This window comes from Labeo rohita, chromosome 24 (genome assembly GCF_022985175.1).
Source record: "Labeo rohita strain BAU-BD-2019 chromosome 24, IGBB_LRoh.1.0, whole genome shotgun sequence".
Taxonomy (NCBI): Eukaryota; Metazoa; Chordata; class Actinopteri; order Cypriniformes; family Cyprinidae; genus Labeo; species Labeo rohita.
In genome coordinates this window covers 29,578,787-29,593,511 of record NC_066892.1, presented here as the reverse complement: position 1 = coordinate 29,593,511, position 14,725 = coordinate 29,578,787, and the positions used below count along the sequence as shown (strand labels likewise).

General features: G+C 36.0%; 1 protein-coding gene across 1 annotated transcript in view; it reads right to left on the bottom strand.

Moving 5' to 3' along the window:
• Positions 1 to 14,254, bottom strand: part of vopp1b (VOPP1 WW domain binding protein b) — a 47,624-nt gene extending 33,370 nt beyond the window's left edge. Inside the window, exon 1 of the mRNA XM_051098214.1 lies at positions 13,935 to 14,254. Within this exon, the coding sequence (XP_050954171.1) occupies positions 13,935 to 13,997 (63 nt within the window). The 5' untranslated portion in view covers positions 13,998 to 14,254. The remainder of the gene's footprint in view (positions 1 to 13,934) is intronic.
• Positions 14,255 to 14,725: the final 471 nt, after the last annotated feature.

The window sequence follows — 14,725 nt, the reverse complement described above, 5'->3', positions numbered from 1 at the left end:
ACTGCTAATGTCAACAGATTTTACTAACAGAACTAACAATCTCTGCGTAAAAATAAGATGATGCTGCTGCCATCTTTCTGAAGTCATTTCCAGCCCCCTGTAACTTGATTCTCAATCTAAGGTGAAAGTTGCCATTTTGACCTCCCTCTACAAAATAGTGGATTACTCAGTAAACATTCATCCATGACACTTAATCTTTTTGGCTTTCAACACTATGTGTACCTTTCTTCAGAAAAAATATTTGCAAAATCAAACATTTAATGATGAAAACATCCAGAAAGAGCAGCGACATAAATAAATAAGAAAAGTTTCAGGTCTATTTTGTATCCACAAGAAAACGAAACGAGGCAATTTTCCATGGCAGCGATAGTAGTTTCGCATTACTCATGTAGTGACTAACACTGTGAACAGCAGCAGAGTCAAAGTTGACAGACTGTTTACAGTGCTGATCTGAGTGTTTGCCAAGCAATTCCGGTTTGTGATGAATATGCATTAGACAACCAAACCGTGCCGCTTACATGTCTGACTAAATTTGACGCCTTGGGACGGTCTCAACCCCCAACGCAATGATCTGAAGGTCTACGCTCTACCCTCTGGTGTTCAGAAAGAGCTAAATTAATGACAACTGCTCCACACTAAACTAAAATCAATATTCATGTACTTCTGAGAAGAGGTTACGTGTGGCAGGAGCATAACAAAGACAAAAAAAAAAGAGACATGAGTGATTGAGCGAGTGCTGAAACCCTGCCATCGCTGCGCTGGACTAAATAAATACTGGAGTAGTGAGCGTTTCTGTCCTGCTAAGCAGTCTGCTGATGATATTAGCTCAGCGCTGATGTGATCTACTGTACAAGCTGCTTGATTTCTCCTCCTGCACTCTTAAAAATAAAGGTGCTTCGAACGGTTCTTCAAGCGATGCCATAGATTTGCCACAAAGAACCTTTTGAGAGACAGAAAGGTTCTTCAGATGTTAAAGGTTCTTTATGGAACCATTTAGACTAAAAGGTTCTTCTAAGTCATCGTGAAGCACCTTTATTTTTAAGATTGTGTATCAGTGAGCAGATCTGAAACGGCAAAGTCAAGTACAGTTAAAAGTCTGACTACTGTACATGAGACTGGAGATCTGTGATATTACGTTTCACAGTCGTGTTTTTGCCTGGGTGAATGAAGGCAGAGTGGGATTCAGGGCAGACAAAAGAGAACAATCAGAGGAACGGCTCGAATGCGTGTGGGTGGAATTATTCAGAAAGCAAACATCTCCCCCATCACTGCGTTTGGCACAGGGAGAAATGAGAGAGACCTGACAGCAAGAGAAAGGTCACAGACGGCCAATTTACCTCGCGAGTCAGCCCATAGCTTTCATAAGTGCTGTGCGGCAACTTACTGTACGTACGGAGAGACGCGTGTGCACAAAATGTTGCATATGCAATAAAAATACATTCCGAAAATAATGCATAAAATGCTCACTTAAACACCTCACCAAATACAACTCTGGATTCTGATACAGATGATGAACAGGTAGATTACACACACACGCAAACTCACTCATGATCATCTCAAACAAATACTACATGTGCAGCAGTGTTCGGAAAGAACATTAAACTCAAAGAGACACATTTAACCAAACATAATAATAAAATATAGCTGCAAGCAGCAATTGCGGGGCCAAGCACAACAGAGGCAGAATGAGGAGCTGAGCACGGCAAGGAGCAACAGACCAACTTCAACAATGAGTAATTAAAGCCATTTTAGGATGATATCAGTTGAAATGGCTGAAAAATCATAAATACAAGCAATAATAATATAATTTAACGGCTTATCACTTTTGACCAATAGGTGGTGCTGTTTTCAAATTGATGCGATGTGTTCTGTGTGAGATGACAATGACACACACAAAGATTGGTTTCATTATGTCAAATATTTCCGGAGATACAGCCTTACAGTCATTTTGACATCATGCCTCAAATGTGTAGTGACACTGTACGAAAACGGTTTTGTCTATCAACACAAAATCCATAACTTCGAGTCAGCACCTTCTGAAGATGATTTGAGCCAAATTTAGTGAAAATTGGACAAGCGGTCTAAAAGGAGTTCAAAAAAGTAGGGTTTGTACATTAATCAAAATGGCGGAAAAGAAAGTTCAGCAAAGTGTGGTATATTTGGTATGCATGTTGTCGGCTTGACCCAAGGAATATTTTGACATCAGTTTTATTACAATAGGCTAATGCAGTCAGAACTTATTAGCATTTTTGCAAATTTCATTATTAATGTTTAATGAATGGTGTATTACTTCTGACCAATAGGTGGCACTGTTACCAAATTGATGTGGCGTGGTCAGTCTGATGTTCCAATGGCACATATAAAATTTGGTGTCAATATGTCAAAGCTTTGCAGAGATACAGTCTCAGGTGTAGTTTGGCATCTTTCCAGCAAATTTGTTGATGCGCTTAACGAAAACGGTTTCGTATATCGACACGAAATTCATAACTTTTTGCCAGCATAGTCTGAAGATGATCTGAGTCAAATTTGGTGAAGATCGGACTAACAGTCTGGGAGGAGTTCGAAAAAGTAGGTTTTGTACATTAATCAAAATGGCGGACAGGAAGTTTGGCCAATTTCGGTATAATGGGTATCAATGTTCTCGACTTGACCCAAGGAATCTATTGGCATCAGTTTCATTCCAATGGGCTAATGTAAACAGAAGTTATTAGCATTTTTGTAAATTTCATTATTAATGTTTAGTGAATGGCGTATTACTTCTGACCCATAGGTGGCACTGTTACCAAATTGATGTGGCTTGGTCAGAGTGTGGTGACAATAGCACATATAAAATTTGGTGTCAATATGTCAAAGCTTTGCAGAGATACAGACTCGGATGCAATTTGGCATCTTTCCAGTAAATTCGTTGATGCGCTAAACGAAAACGGTTTCGTGTATCGACACAAAATCCATAACTTTTTGTCAGCATGGTCTGAAGATGATCTGAGTCAAATTTGGTGAAAATTGGACTAACGGTCTAGGAGGAGTTCGAAAAAGTAGGTTTTCAACATGAATCAAAATGGCGGACAGGAAGTTCAGCCAAAATTGGCAAAATTGGTATCGGTGTTCTCAGCATGACCGAAGGAATCTATCAAAATCAGTTTCATTTCAATAGGCTAATGTACACAAAAGTTATTAGCATTTTTGAAATTTCGTTATAACTTTTGACCACAAGGTGGCGCTGGCCCCAAAATTTTTATGTACATTCAGGGCATGGTGCCGAACATTTTTGTAATTAATGTCGAAACGATACGCTAATCGGTTCTCAAGATACAGCATTTTAAAGCTAAATTCAAAATGGCCGACACCCAAAATGGCTGACATGGGAAAATTGGATATGGTTCGACTCGGTATGACACACCGAATCTAAAGAGACCAGTTTTGTGATTTTTGGACAAATCATTCAGGAGTTATAAAAAAAATAGGTTTTGTATCTCCTTAACTCAAAATGGCAGGTAGGCAGGAATGTTTGTTATAACACACACCAAGTTTGGTGTCAATAATGGGTATAGCCTCAATTGATTTTTGACTTTTTCGACCTTTCAAGGTTATTCGTGAACGGCTGGACGAATTGAATTCCATAACTTTTTGCCAGCGTGGTCTGAAGATGATCTGGATCAATTTTTGTGACAATCGGTGCAACGGCCTAGGACGAGTTCGAAAAAGTAGGTTTTACAAACAATTGAGAATAGCGAAAAAACTAAACCTTACGATTTTTGAATTTTGGTGTCCATTCGACTCGGCATAAGCCAAGGAATCAGAGGAAAAAAGAATTTTTGTTGTGTGCCTTACGGTTCAAACGTTATTAGCATAAATCTTTTGAAAGTTTGGACAAGTGGTGGCGCTAGAGAGTTTGAGTTAGAGACTCCAAACTTGCTATGGTTAATGTTGGGACTGTCCTCTATCAGTGTGCAAAATTATACAACTTTCCCGCAAGCGGTTCTATGGGCTGCCATAGACTTGCGGCGGAAGAGGAAGAAGAAGAAGAAGAAGAAGAAGAAGAAGAAGAAGAAGGAAGAGTAATAATAATAACGCCAACGGATACAATAGGTGCCACCGCACCTCTGGTGCTTGGCCCCTAAATATAGCTGCAAGCAGCAATTACGGGGCCAAGCACTCAAAGGGGAAAATGAGGAGCTAAGGATGTCAGGAACAGCAGATCAACTGCAACAATAAGTAAAGGGAAGCAATGTTAAAATGATTTTAGTCAAAATTACAGAAAAATGATGTAGAACACCTACTGATATGATTTAATGGCTTATTACGTTTGACCAACAGGTGGCGCTGTTATCAAATCTATGTGGTGTGTTTAGTGTGAGGTGACAAAGGCACACACAAAGTTTGGTGTCTTTATGTCAAAACTTTGCAGAGATAAAACCTCAGAGTCATTTTGGCATCAAGCCTAAAATTTGTAGAGGCGCTGTACGAAAACGGTTTCATCTATCAACATGAAATCCATAACTTTTTGTCAGCACAGTCTGAAGATGATCTGACTCGATTTTGGTGAAAATCGGACGAACGGTCTAGGACTAGTTCGAAAAAGTAGGTTTTCAACATAAACCAAAATGGCGGACATGAAGATTGACCAACTGTGTCATAATTGGTATCTATGTTGTCAGCATGACCCAAGGAATATTTTGAGACTAATCTCATTACAATAGGCTAATGCTATCTACAGTTATTAGCATTTTTGTCCTTTTTATCATTCATAGCTAATGAATGGTTTATTACTCCTGACCAATAGGTGGCGCTGTTACCAAATTAATGTGATGTAATCACTGTGAGGTGATAATGCCACATACAAAATTTGGTGCAAATATCTCAAAGCTTTGCAGAGATACAGCTTCAGGTACGCTTTGGCATCTTTCCAGCAAATTCGTTGATGCGTTAAATGAAAACGGTTTCAAATATCGACACGAAATCCATAACTTTTTGTCAGCATGGTCTGAAGATGATCCGAGTCAAATTTGGTGAAAATCCGACTAACGGTCTAGGAGGAGTTCGAAAAAGTAGGTTTTCTACATTAATCAAAATGTCGAACAGGAAGTTAGGCCAATTTTGGCATAATTGGTATCAATGTTCTCGGCCTGACCCAAGGAATATTTTGAGATCACTTTCATTACAATTAACCATTTTTCACATAAGTTATTAGCATTTTTCTAAATTTCCTTATAACTTTTGACCACAAGGTGGCGCTGGCCCCAAAATTTTTATGTACATTCAGGGCATGGTGCCGAACATTTTTGTAATTAATGTCGAAACGATACGCTAATCCGTTCTCAAGATACAGCATTTTAAATCTAAATTTAAAATGGCCGACACCCAAAATGGCTGACATGGGAAAATTGGATATGGTTCGACTCGGTATGACACACCGAATCTAAAGAGACCAGTTTTGTGATTTTTGGACAAATCATTCAGACGTTATAAAGAAAAATAGCCATTTTTCGTATCTCCTGACCACTAGGGGGCACTGCACCGAAACACTGCAGGTAGGCTCAGGTCATGCTTGTTATAACACACACCAAGTTTGGTGTCAATATGCCAAACTGTTACGGAGATATAGCCTCACATTGATTTTTGCTAGCTTTTCGTAGAATTCTTTCGCGTGTTATTCGTGAACGGCTGGACGAATCGACTTGAATTCCATAACTTTTTGCCAGCATGGTCTGAAGATGATCTGGATCAATTTGTGACAATCGGTGCAACGGCCTAGGACGAGTTCGAAAAAGTAGGTTTTACGAACAATTGAGAATAGCGAAAAACTAAACCTTACGATTTTTGAATTTTGGTGTCCATTCGACTCGGCATAAGCCAAGGAATCAGAGGAAAAAAGAATTTTTGTTGTGTGCCTTACGGTTCAAACGTTATTAGCATAAATCTTTTGAAAGTTTGGACAAGTGGTGGCGCTAGAGAGTTTGAGTTAGAGACTCCAAACTTGCTATGGTTAATGTTGGGACTGTCCTCTATCAGTGTGCAAAATTATACAACTTTCCCGCAAGCGGTTCTATGGGCTGCCATAGACTTGCGTCGGAAGAGGAAGAAGAAGAAGAAGAAGAAGCAGCGGAATAATAATAACGCCAACGGATACAATAGGTGCCACCGCACCTCTTGTGAAAAAGAAGTGCACTGCTTAGGACACTTAAGTATATTTTATTGAAGTATATTATTCCTGTAAATGCTCTTTTTTAAAAGTAAGTGTACTTCTTTTGTTTTTGAAATGTTTGGACACTTTATTGCATGGTTATTGTAATTAAATGTAAATGCATTATACTTTAAATATACATTAAATGTAATAAGCTGAGATTTAGTGTGCTTTTCACCTACTTAAGAGGGACTTAATATCTTTTTATAATATCTTTGTGTGTGTGCATACACTATGCACTATACATAAATAACTATGTAAATTTACGCTATGACTTTTTATTAATTTAACACATCCTGGGTTAAGTATTCATTTCTTTCAAAAAAAAAAAAAAGAAACAATAAACATGTACCTGCCACAAACTTTTGAACAGTAGTGTATATTGTTAGAAAACCTTTCCATTTTAAATAAATGCTGTTCTTTTTAACCTTTTATTGATCAAAGAATCCTAAACAAAATAAATAAATATCACAGGTTCCAAAAAATAGAACAAGAATAAGCAGCACACAACACTGATAATAAATCATCATATTAGAATGATATGCACATTTCTATTAAATAGTATAAACACTAACTTTAAATTGAATATCAATGAACACACTGCACATAAAATTATAAGCGCATAACTTTAGTATGTTATTCAACTCATCAAACAGTTTCTAAGCATCACAAAATATTATTAAAACAAATTAAATTAAACTAAATTAAAATGTTACTTTAAAGTTAAACATTTAATAACAGGGTTGAATCTTTTAATTGTAATAATATTAATTGTAATATTATTTTTTAATATTACAAAATGCATTTTTATAAAAGTATGCTTACATGCGTTTTAAAAAGAAAGTCGTGAAAGTGCTTATTAAGTACACTTAATCAGCCTTTTTGATTCATATAATACTATCAGGACATCTTAAAAATACAATTAAATTAAATTCAATCATTGTTATTATTAGTTTTTTTTCTTTTTTTTTTGCTGTAATATCAGGAAATTGTGGAAAAGCTGGAAATACCACAGAATTTTAAAACTGTTATAGGCAATAAATAAATAAATTTTACGAAAAAAGAAAACAAATCTACAGCATTTAAAAGCATATGACATACTGTAATGCTACAGAAAAACGGGTACCACTTTAGTATAAGGAACATATTAACTATTAACTAACTATGCCTTCTCCCGCAATAAACTCATTGATAGCAAGTAGGTACTAGTAGGGGTGACTGATCTAAAATAAGGTCAAGCAGAATAAAGCATCAGTGTGCTTTATAAATACTAATAAACAGCCAATATGCCAGTAACTCGCATGCTGTTAAGCAACTAGTTAGTAGTGAATATTGTTCAATAATCGAAAGTGTTGCTACATTCAGTTTCTCTCCAGCACTGCTGAGCAGATCATATATTAATATGTACGTCAGAAACAAGGGGCAGAGGACAAAAGCCTGATTCTCTCTGGGATAAAAATAAAGCCACGGTCACTCTGTACTAAACGCCAAATGTTATTCCACTACGCATATAAAAAATAAAAATAAAGCCAATCTCAACAGTCCATAATTAGCACGAATTTCTGTTCGAGATCCGAAAGGTCACAATCTAGGATGTCAGCAAGCCATGACTAAGATTGCACAGCTTACTTCCAGGAGTGGCCGCATAATGATACTCGCTTTAAGGCTAAATCCTATCAAATCTCAAGCTCTTCTCACAGGGGAAATCTAGAGGGAAAAAGCAGAATCATTTTCTCAGTCCGCTGTTTGTGGAGCGTTCAGGGCTTGAGTCGAGTGTTTTGTTTAGAGAAACAATGTCAGTACCAGCAGAGGGACGAACGCCAGCCTTCTCATTCAACACACAGATCCGGACTGGAATAAACACGCAATACAGGCCAGGAATTGCAAATGCTCTAATTGCTCTTGGCCAAAGAACAACAGTTTCATAAGAGAGGCCAACAGGGATGAATGTCCTGTGGGAGTTCACTGGTTTAGGAGACGGGGCGTTTCGGTTGCGTCTCAATACTAATCCGTCTCCTCCTCAACAATAACGTCCTGAATCCTCTCCGCTGTATTAAAACATAAATTGGAAATGGTTCCAGTTAATGTGGAGGCTGGAAACTCCTCACAGAACAAGGACTTTGTGTCTGTGACAACATCCTCTCAGACGCTTCGCCCACGGACGGCCCATAGTCGGCTCACGGACAGACGGATGCATATTGCACAGAGAAACGCTCAGTCTGCCAAACTTCCCGCTGACTGCTGGCTTTAGTGACGGAACTGTTTGTCCCATATACTAATTCTACAGTTCAGTCAAAATGAATGACCATTCAATGACTTGAATATGTTTAAATCATGTTTTAAATTCCTACATCTCTGTCCATTCTCTCAAATAATGGAGGTTAAAGTGAAAAAAGATAATGTAGAAAATGATGTAACTGTCCTATTTGTACAACACACTGTTTTAAAGCAGCTTCACAGAAAATCATGATGTTAATCTTCATGCTTATAGTTGCATTTATCAGATAAGAGTTAACAGTAATAATAGTTACATTTTGCACCAATATAAACAATGAAGCAGCTGAGATTGGCTATACTGCTTCACATTATTTACATGCATGCGGATAAAGTTAAAAGTATACATGCATGTATGTGTACATAAATAAAAGATAAACTTGGTAAAATGCCAAATTAAACTCATGTTGGACAACCAACAAAGTCACGTGTTTAATAAGATATCAGATAATTTGGCATATTTATGATAAGGCACGGTTTGTGTGGTCATTATTCCAAAACCATAAGGCTATTTATGAATTAATCATAATTGTATAAAAAACTGGTTACCCTGGCAAATATATGTAAACATTCTTGAAAATAATCACATGTATTTTAAATGTAAATAAAATAGCATTTTAAGACTCCTTACATTTAACCTTTTCAAGTTTTTTGGTTTAACTTTTTTTTTTTTTTAACTGGTGCCATTCAATCTGAGAGATACAATTAAATTAGATTCAATTATACATGGTTTTCATCAAAAAATAAAATAAAATAAAAATTAAATTAAATTAAATTTAAAAAATTAAATAATTAGATCATCCCATTTAGATTTTTTCTGCATTTCCCCCTTATTGTACTATTATTGTTTATTTATTTTTTAAAAGAATGATATGAAGGGTTGCCAAATAGTGTGGATTTTTCTGTATTGCCAAGCATTGTAAATCTGATTCTTTTCTCAACTTTAAAAAAAAAATCTATATGAATACAAAGATGACATTTCTAAGAAGCACATGTGTTTTAAACCAGATCATTTCATACCTTGGACTGAACGTCCACCTAGAAACAATGCTGAGTTTACACACTAGATCAGATGAAGCACAGACAGCTGATGCAAAACAAAACAAAACAAAGAACTGTCAAACAAACTATAAATTGCACTGCTTTTTAAGAAGCTGTTTATGCTTTTACTCCAGATCATCCTTCAATATCGTCATTGCTTACACAAAAAGCCCTCCTGAAATTACAGACGTAAGCAAACAGCTCCTTTCAGCAGGCCCTCTTCTGATTGCAGGTTAATGGTTGTTTACGAATCGGGAGTCAAAACGAGTCCCAGCAGAGCTGCTTTATTCTGGCCAGCGGCTCCTCCACCACCGCACACGTCAGTCCGAACGCAAACACCGTTCACCGCCCACTCCACACTTTAGTCCTTCAACATGAGCCTGCGTTTAACTTTGGCTGCAGTTCAGTAAGAGAGAAAGAGCCGGTGTTAACTGAGCATTAACCGGGGCATTAGGCTAAAACCTTTGTGTCTGATGAATATAGATCCTCAGGACCAAGTGAGCAAATCCCCGCATCAATGCTACAAGTCACGCACAACGCCCGATCAAACTCGCTGCTGCTTTCTGTCAACTTCTGCAGCAAATGCCTTTGCTCAATGTCACTGAACGCGCTGACGGGAATCGATGCAAGTAAAGCGTTCCTCAACAGAGCCAAACCACAGCAGCAAGCTGGATATGAGCGGAACCCGCACACTGATTACAACACAAGACAACGCTAATCATTAGATAGTTCATATGTGCATAAAGGAACATTTAATTATACAGATGTAGTAGATGCTTTCGTTGTATTTGATTAACTACCTTTACCTGAAAATTGAGTGTTTACTGTTGCCCTTTGCATTGTTGATGTATTATTTCCTATTTAATACTGTACAGCCGCCTTGTCACAATTCTGTATCGTTAAAGGTGGTATATAAATAAAGGTGATTTGATTTGATTTGATTTGTCATCAACATCATTTAAGTTTAAATTTAGATATATTTGGACACTATAAAAAAAATGACCATGAATTCAATGGTAAAAAATGCTACAGTAAAACCTGTTAAAAGGTTAACAGTAACATCCCCTACTATATGTGAAAAACTGGATATTACATACAATTTTACGGCAGTATACCATTTTTGAGAAGAACGTATAATTTACAGTGAATAATCATTCAAATTTGATGTTTTGTTTTTTTTGTTGTTGTTGAAATAACGGTTTCTTCTTAGTTTTTTCTTATCAGTTGTGTACATTAGAGTTGTATGTTACATCTGATGTTGTTAAAGGAATGTTTACTGCATAATTTCAGTTTGATGTGTGTTACCATGACGGTGTTTAGTGTTTGTGTGAATGACACTGTGCACCTTCTATATATATTCATATTTAAAAGCTGCTTGTTATGGGCTTTGGTTCATCATGTGATTTTCTCATCACCACCTGCTTTTGGTGATTATCAGTGTATAAAGTACAAAAAGGATTGTAGTACTTCAATAGGTTGGTATATTAACACTATATCAGTTAATAAAATTACAGTATTTTAATGCAAATTTAAGTTAAAACCGTAAAACCTAAAATGTTGCTACTGTATTGTTTTTGGTAAAATTATGGCAACCACAGCTGCCGTTTTCAACTGTAAAATTGATTTTAATCGTAAAAGACTGTAAAAATGTTTTGAGTAATAATATTTATAGATATATTAAATAGATATAGATTATAGATGCATAATAGATATGACCGGATATTTCATGTAATTTTACAGTAAAATACTGTTAAATTGATAGTTTTTGACGTTCCTAGAATTCCCTGTGTGACAGCTGACATAAAAATTAATTTATTTTCACATACATACATAATGTTAATCTATGACATTTTAAATGTTGCTACATTTTTAGTCTTACAGTGAAGCTTTGGCAACCACAGCTACCATTTTTACTGTTTTTTATGCATATCTCAGGTCCTGTAACTTGTCACCTAGCTTTTAATCATTATTTATACACTTTGGTCCTATGATGTGACAAATGAATTTTAAAAATTACAAATGTATACCCTCAAAAATCAATAAATAAAATAAAAATAAATAAATAAACTTTAACAAAGCTAAAAAATAAATAATAAATAAATAATAACTAATGCTGGTATAATGGCTATACAGTATATAATAATTTATTAATAAAAATATTTAATATTTATATAATTTATATTTATAATAGTTTTAGATGCAGTATATCACATCAAAGGATATGTCAATTTCCCAAACATTTCATTTAAACTAACTAGCAAGTTTCCAAATTCCAAGTTTCAGAATTTAGTATTTCAGTATTATTTCAGCTAATGAAACATTTAGTACTTTAATTTTAATCTAAAAATAATTAAATGTTGCAACATTTTTATTCTTACAGTGAAGCTCTGGCAACCACAGCTACCATTTATATATATAATATTATATATATATATATAATGCATATCTCAGGTCCTGTAACTTGTCACTTAGATTTTAATCATAATTTATACACTTTGGTCCTATGGTGTGACAATTGAATTCTAAAAACTACAAATGTATACCCTCAAACAAAGGTAAAAATAAATACAATTTTAAAAAGCTAAAACAACAACAACAACAACAACAAAACAATTATAAAATAATAACTAACAGAAACAATTCTGGTATATATATATATATATACAGTAGTCAACATTTGAAGTGGATCAAAACCTTTCATCAAAGTTGTCCTAAAACCAAAAACAATACCCATTCTTTTCTTAGGAGAATTTTGATGAACTTTTTTGATCCACTTCAAATGTTGACTACTGTATATATATATATATACACACACACACACTAATAAATATACTTAATATTTATATAATTTATATTTATAATAGTTGTAGATGCACATCACATCACAGGACATGTCAACTTCCAAACATTTCATTTAAACTAATCACATTCACTGTTCATAGATCACTGTTTGACCCTACATACCCGGATAACTGCAAGCAAGTTTCCAAATTTTTTGTCACAACTAAGTTTCTCTTTTACAAAATCTTCAGGCTGGTTTGAAAACAAGCCAGTCATATTGCTTATTTGCTGTTATAGGACTGTAAAACAACAACAAATAAGTTCAAAGCACTACTCAAAATGCCTTCTGGACAATACATCTGTGGCACAAGTGGATATGAGCCATAAAACATGCAGGTGCTTCAGGCGGGAAGATATGTGTCATAACTCTCTGAATGAGTCCTTCCATAGTCATTGACTCCAGTAACAGCGGCCCATGCTCTAACGAGCACATCATTACACTGACAAACAACATGCATGAATGTCTGCGAGAATCTGAGTTTATGATCAACACCACCTGTCTGGATTTAATTGAAGTTACGCTACAATTTATGAGAGAATAAGCCGACGTATTGATTTATCTGCGTCTAAGTACTTATGACAAAGTATCTCTCTCTTCTCTGACAGGCCTGTGTAATGATGGCAGTGATGAGGCGAAATAGCATTACTGTAGCTGCAGACGCAATATCTGCTGTACAGTATAGAAGTCTGATGAGGCTTGATGCCTCGCAAATGCTTTGAAATGTAAATGCTGTACATATCAAAGGTCGGGAAGTTATTTGGAAATGAAACAGCCAACCCATAGCAAAACACCTAACAGAGAGACATACATTAAATCAGATCACAGCAAACCAGCTGAGTGAACATACATACATACACAAACAAACAAATAAATAAACAGACCAAATAGGATCAAATCAGTATGGTAGTAAAATCAAAACCAGACCGTTTAAAATCTTGTTTTATACCGTAAAATAAATAAATAACATGAAAAATATGCATTTCAGCAGGAATTCATATATGCACAAAAACATTTTGGTCATTTTTAACTGGATTTTTTTTTAAACACCTGAACTCTCAGAAGCACAAAAACATAAAATAAATAAATAAATAAATACCAGACATAGTTTTACATTCAGCCAACCATAACTTGCTTAAAGAGATTTTCATGAACATGCAAACTGCTTAAAAGGCCTGTGATAATCTAACAGTGACAATTCATATGATGCAAACACACCTATAATCATCATACACATCTAAATAGACTTAAAACACGTCTGATTTCATCAGCTAAGAATAAAACAACGCCAAAAACAGTTCTAAACACAACGCAGGTAATCTATAGACTCATGCACACCTCTGCTTTGACTCTGAACTGAGACACAATGATATTTACAGTATTTCTCCCGTGTGTTTTATTGTAGGAGGAGCGGACAGAGACAAAGGCTCAACTAGCGCTACATTACATATGTATATAGAACACTGTATGCGGCTCTTCATAAACGCTACAGCATAAACCTGGCTCTGAACGAAACAATGCAGTTCATCTTTCCAGTCCGATGCGAAGTGAATGAGAAAGGCGTCTGCTGTGCTGTGTGACAGCGGACGGACTCACCTCGAGGACCGCGCACAGCGTCAGCAGCACCGCCGCTCCATGGCGCTTCATTCGCTCCTGCATTTCGGCACCGAGGCACAGACTGAACAAATGCTGTCAGGACGGAGGTTTCATAGCATTAAAGCGTGAATGTTCACGGCAGAAACACGAGCACGCTGAAGGCTCGGTGTGCGTGTCGGTGAGGAGAGAACGGCCGCCTGCATCTCAGCTCGATCCGCGCTCTCGCAACAATGCGACTGATTTCCACTGGTGAAAAAACAGCACGCGATATTAGCGCGCACAAACAGCCCAAGGCTTCTGTCTCATCCTCCCCAGTACAAAATTAGGGCTGCACTGGAACAACCCAGCGCTTATTACAGTTACTCAGCGCGTGCTTTAAAAAAAAAGCATGCATTGATTTACAAACTAATGTTACCTGGTTAAAAAACATACAATGTGAACTGAAGCGTTTTAATGTCACTGCATCGCAACAAATGGTTTTATTTTAAATATATCCTAGTAGAATCTTATCTGAAGCAATATAAGTTTGTTTACGATAATAAAACAATATAAAATAAAGTTTTCTCTTTTCACCATTTTAATTCTACGCTAGCATATATACTAGTTTGCTTTTAAATACTGATGAAATTCACTTACAGCATTTATATGCATTTGCATTCTTTATCATCTGGGAAAGTTTACCAAAATATCAATGACTCATCTTGCACTACACAGATTTTCGTCCAATTAAATGCTCTGGAATGAGAACGCCCCTCCCCCTAATTCTACCTGTGTTTAAATATGCAAGCAGC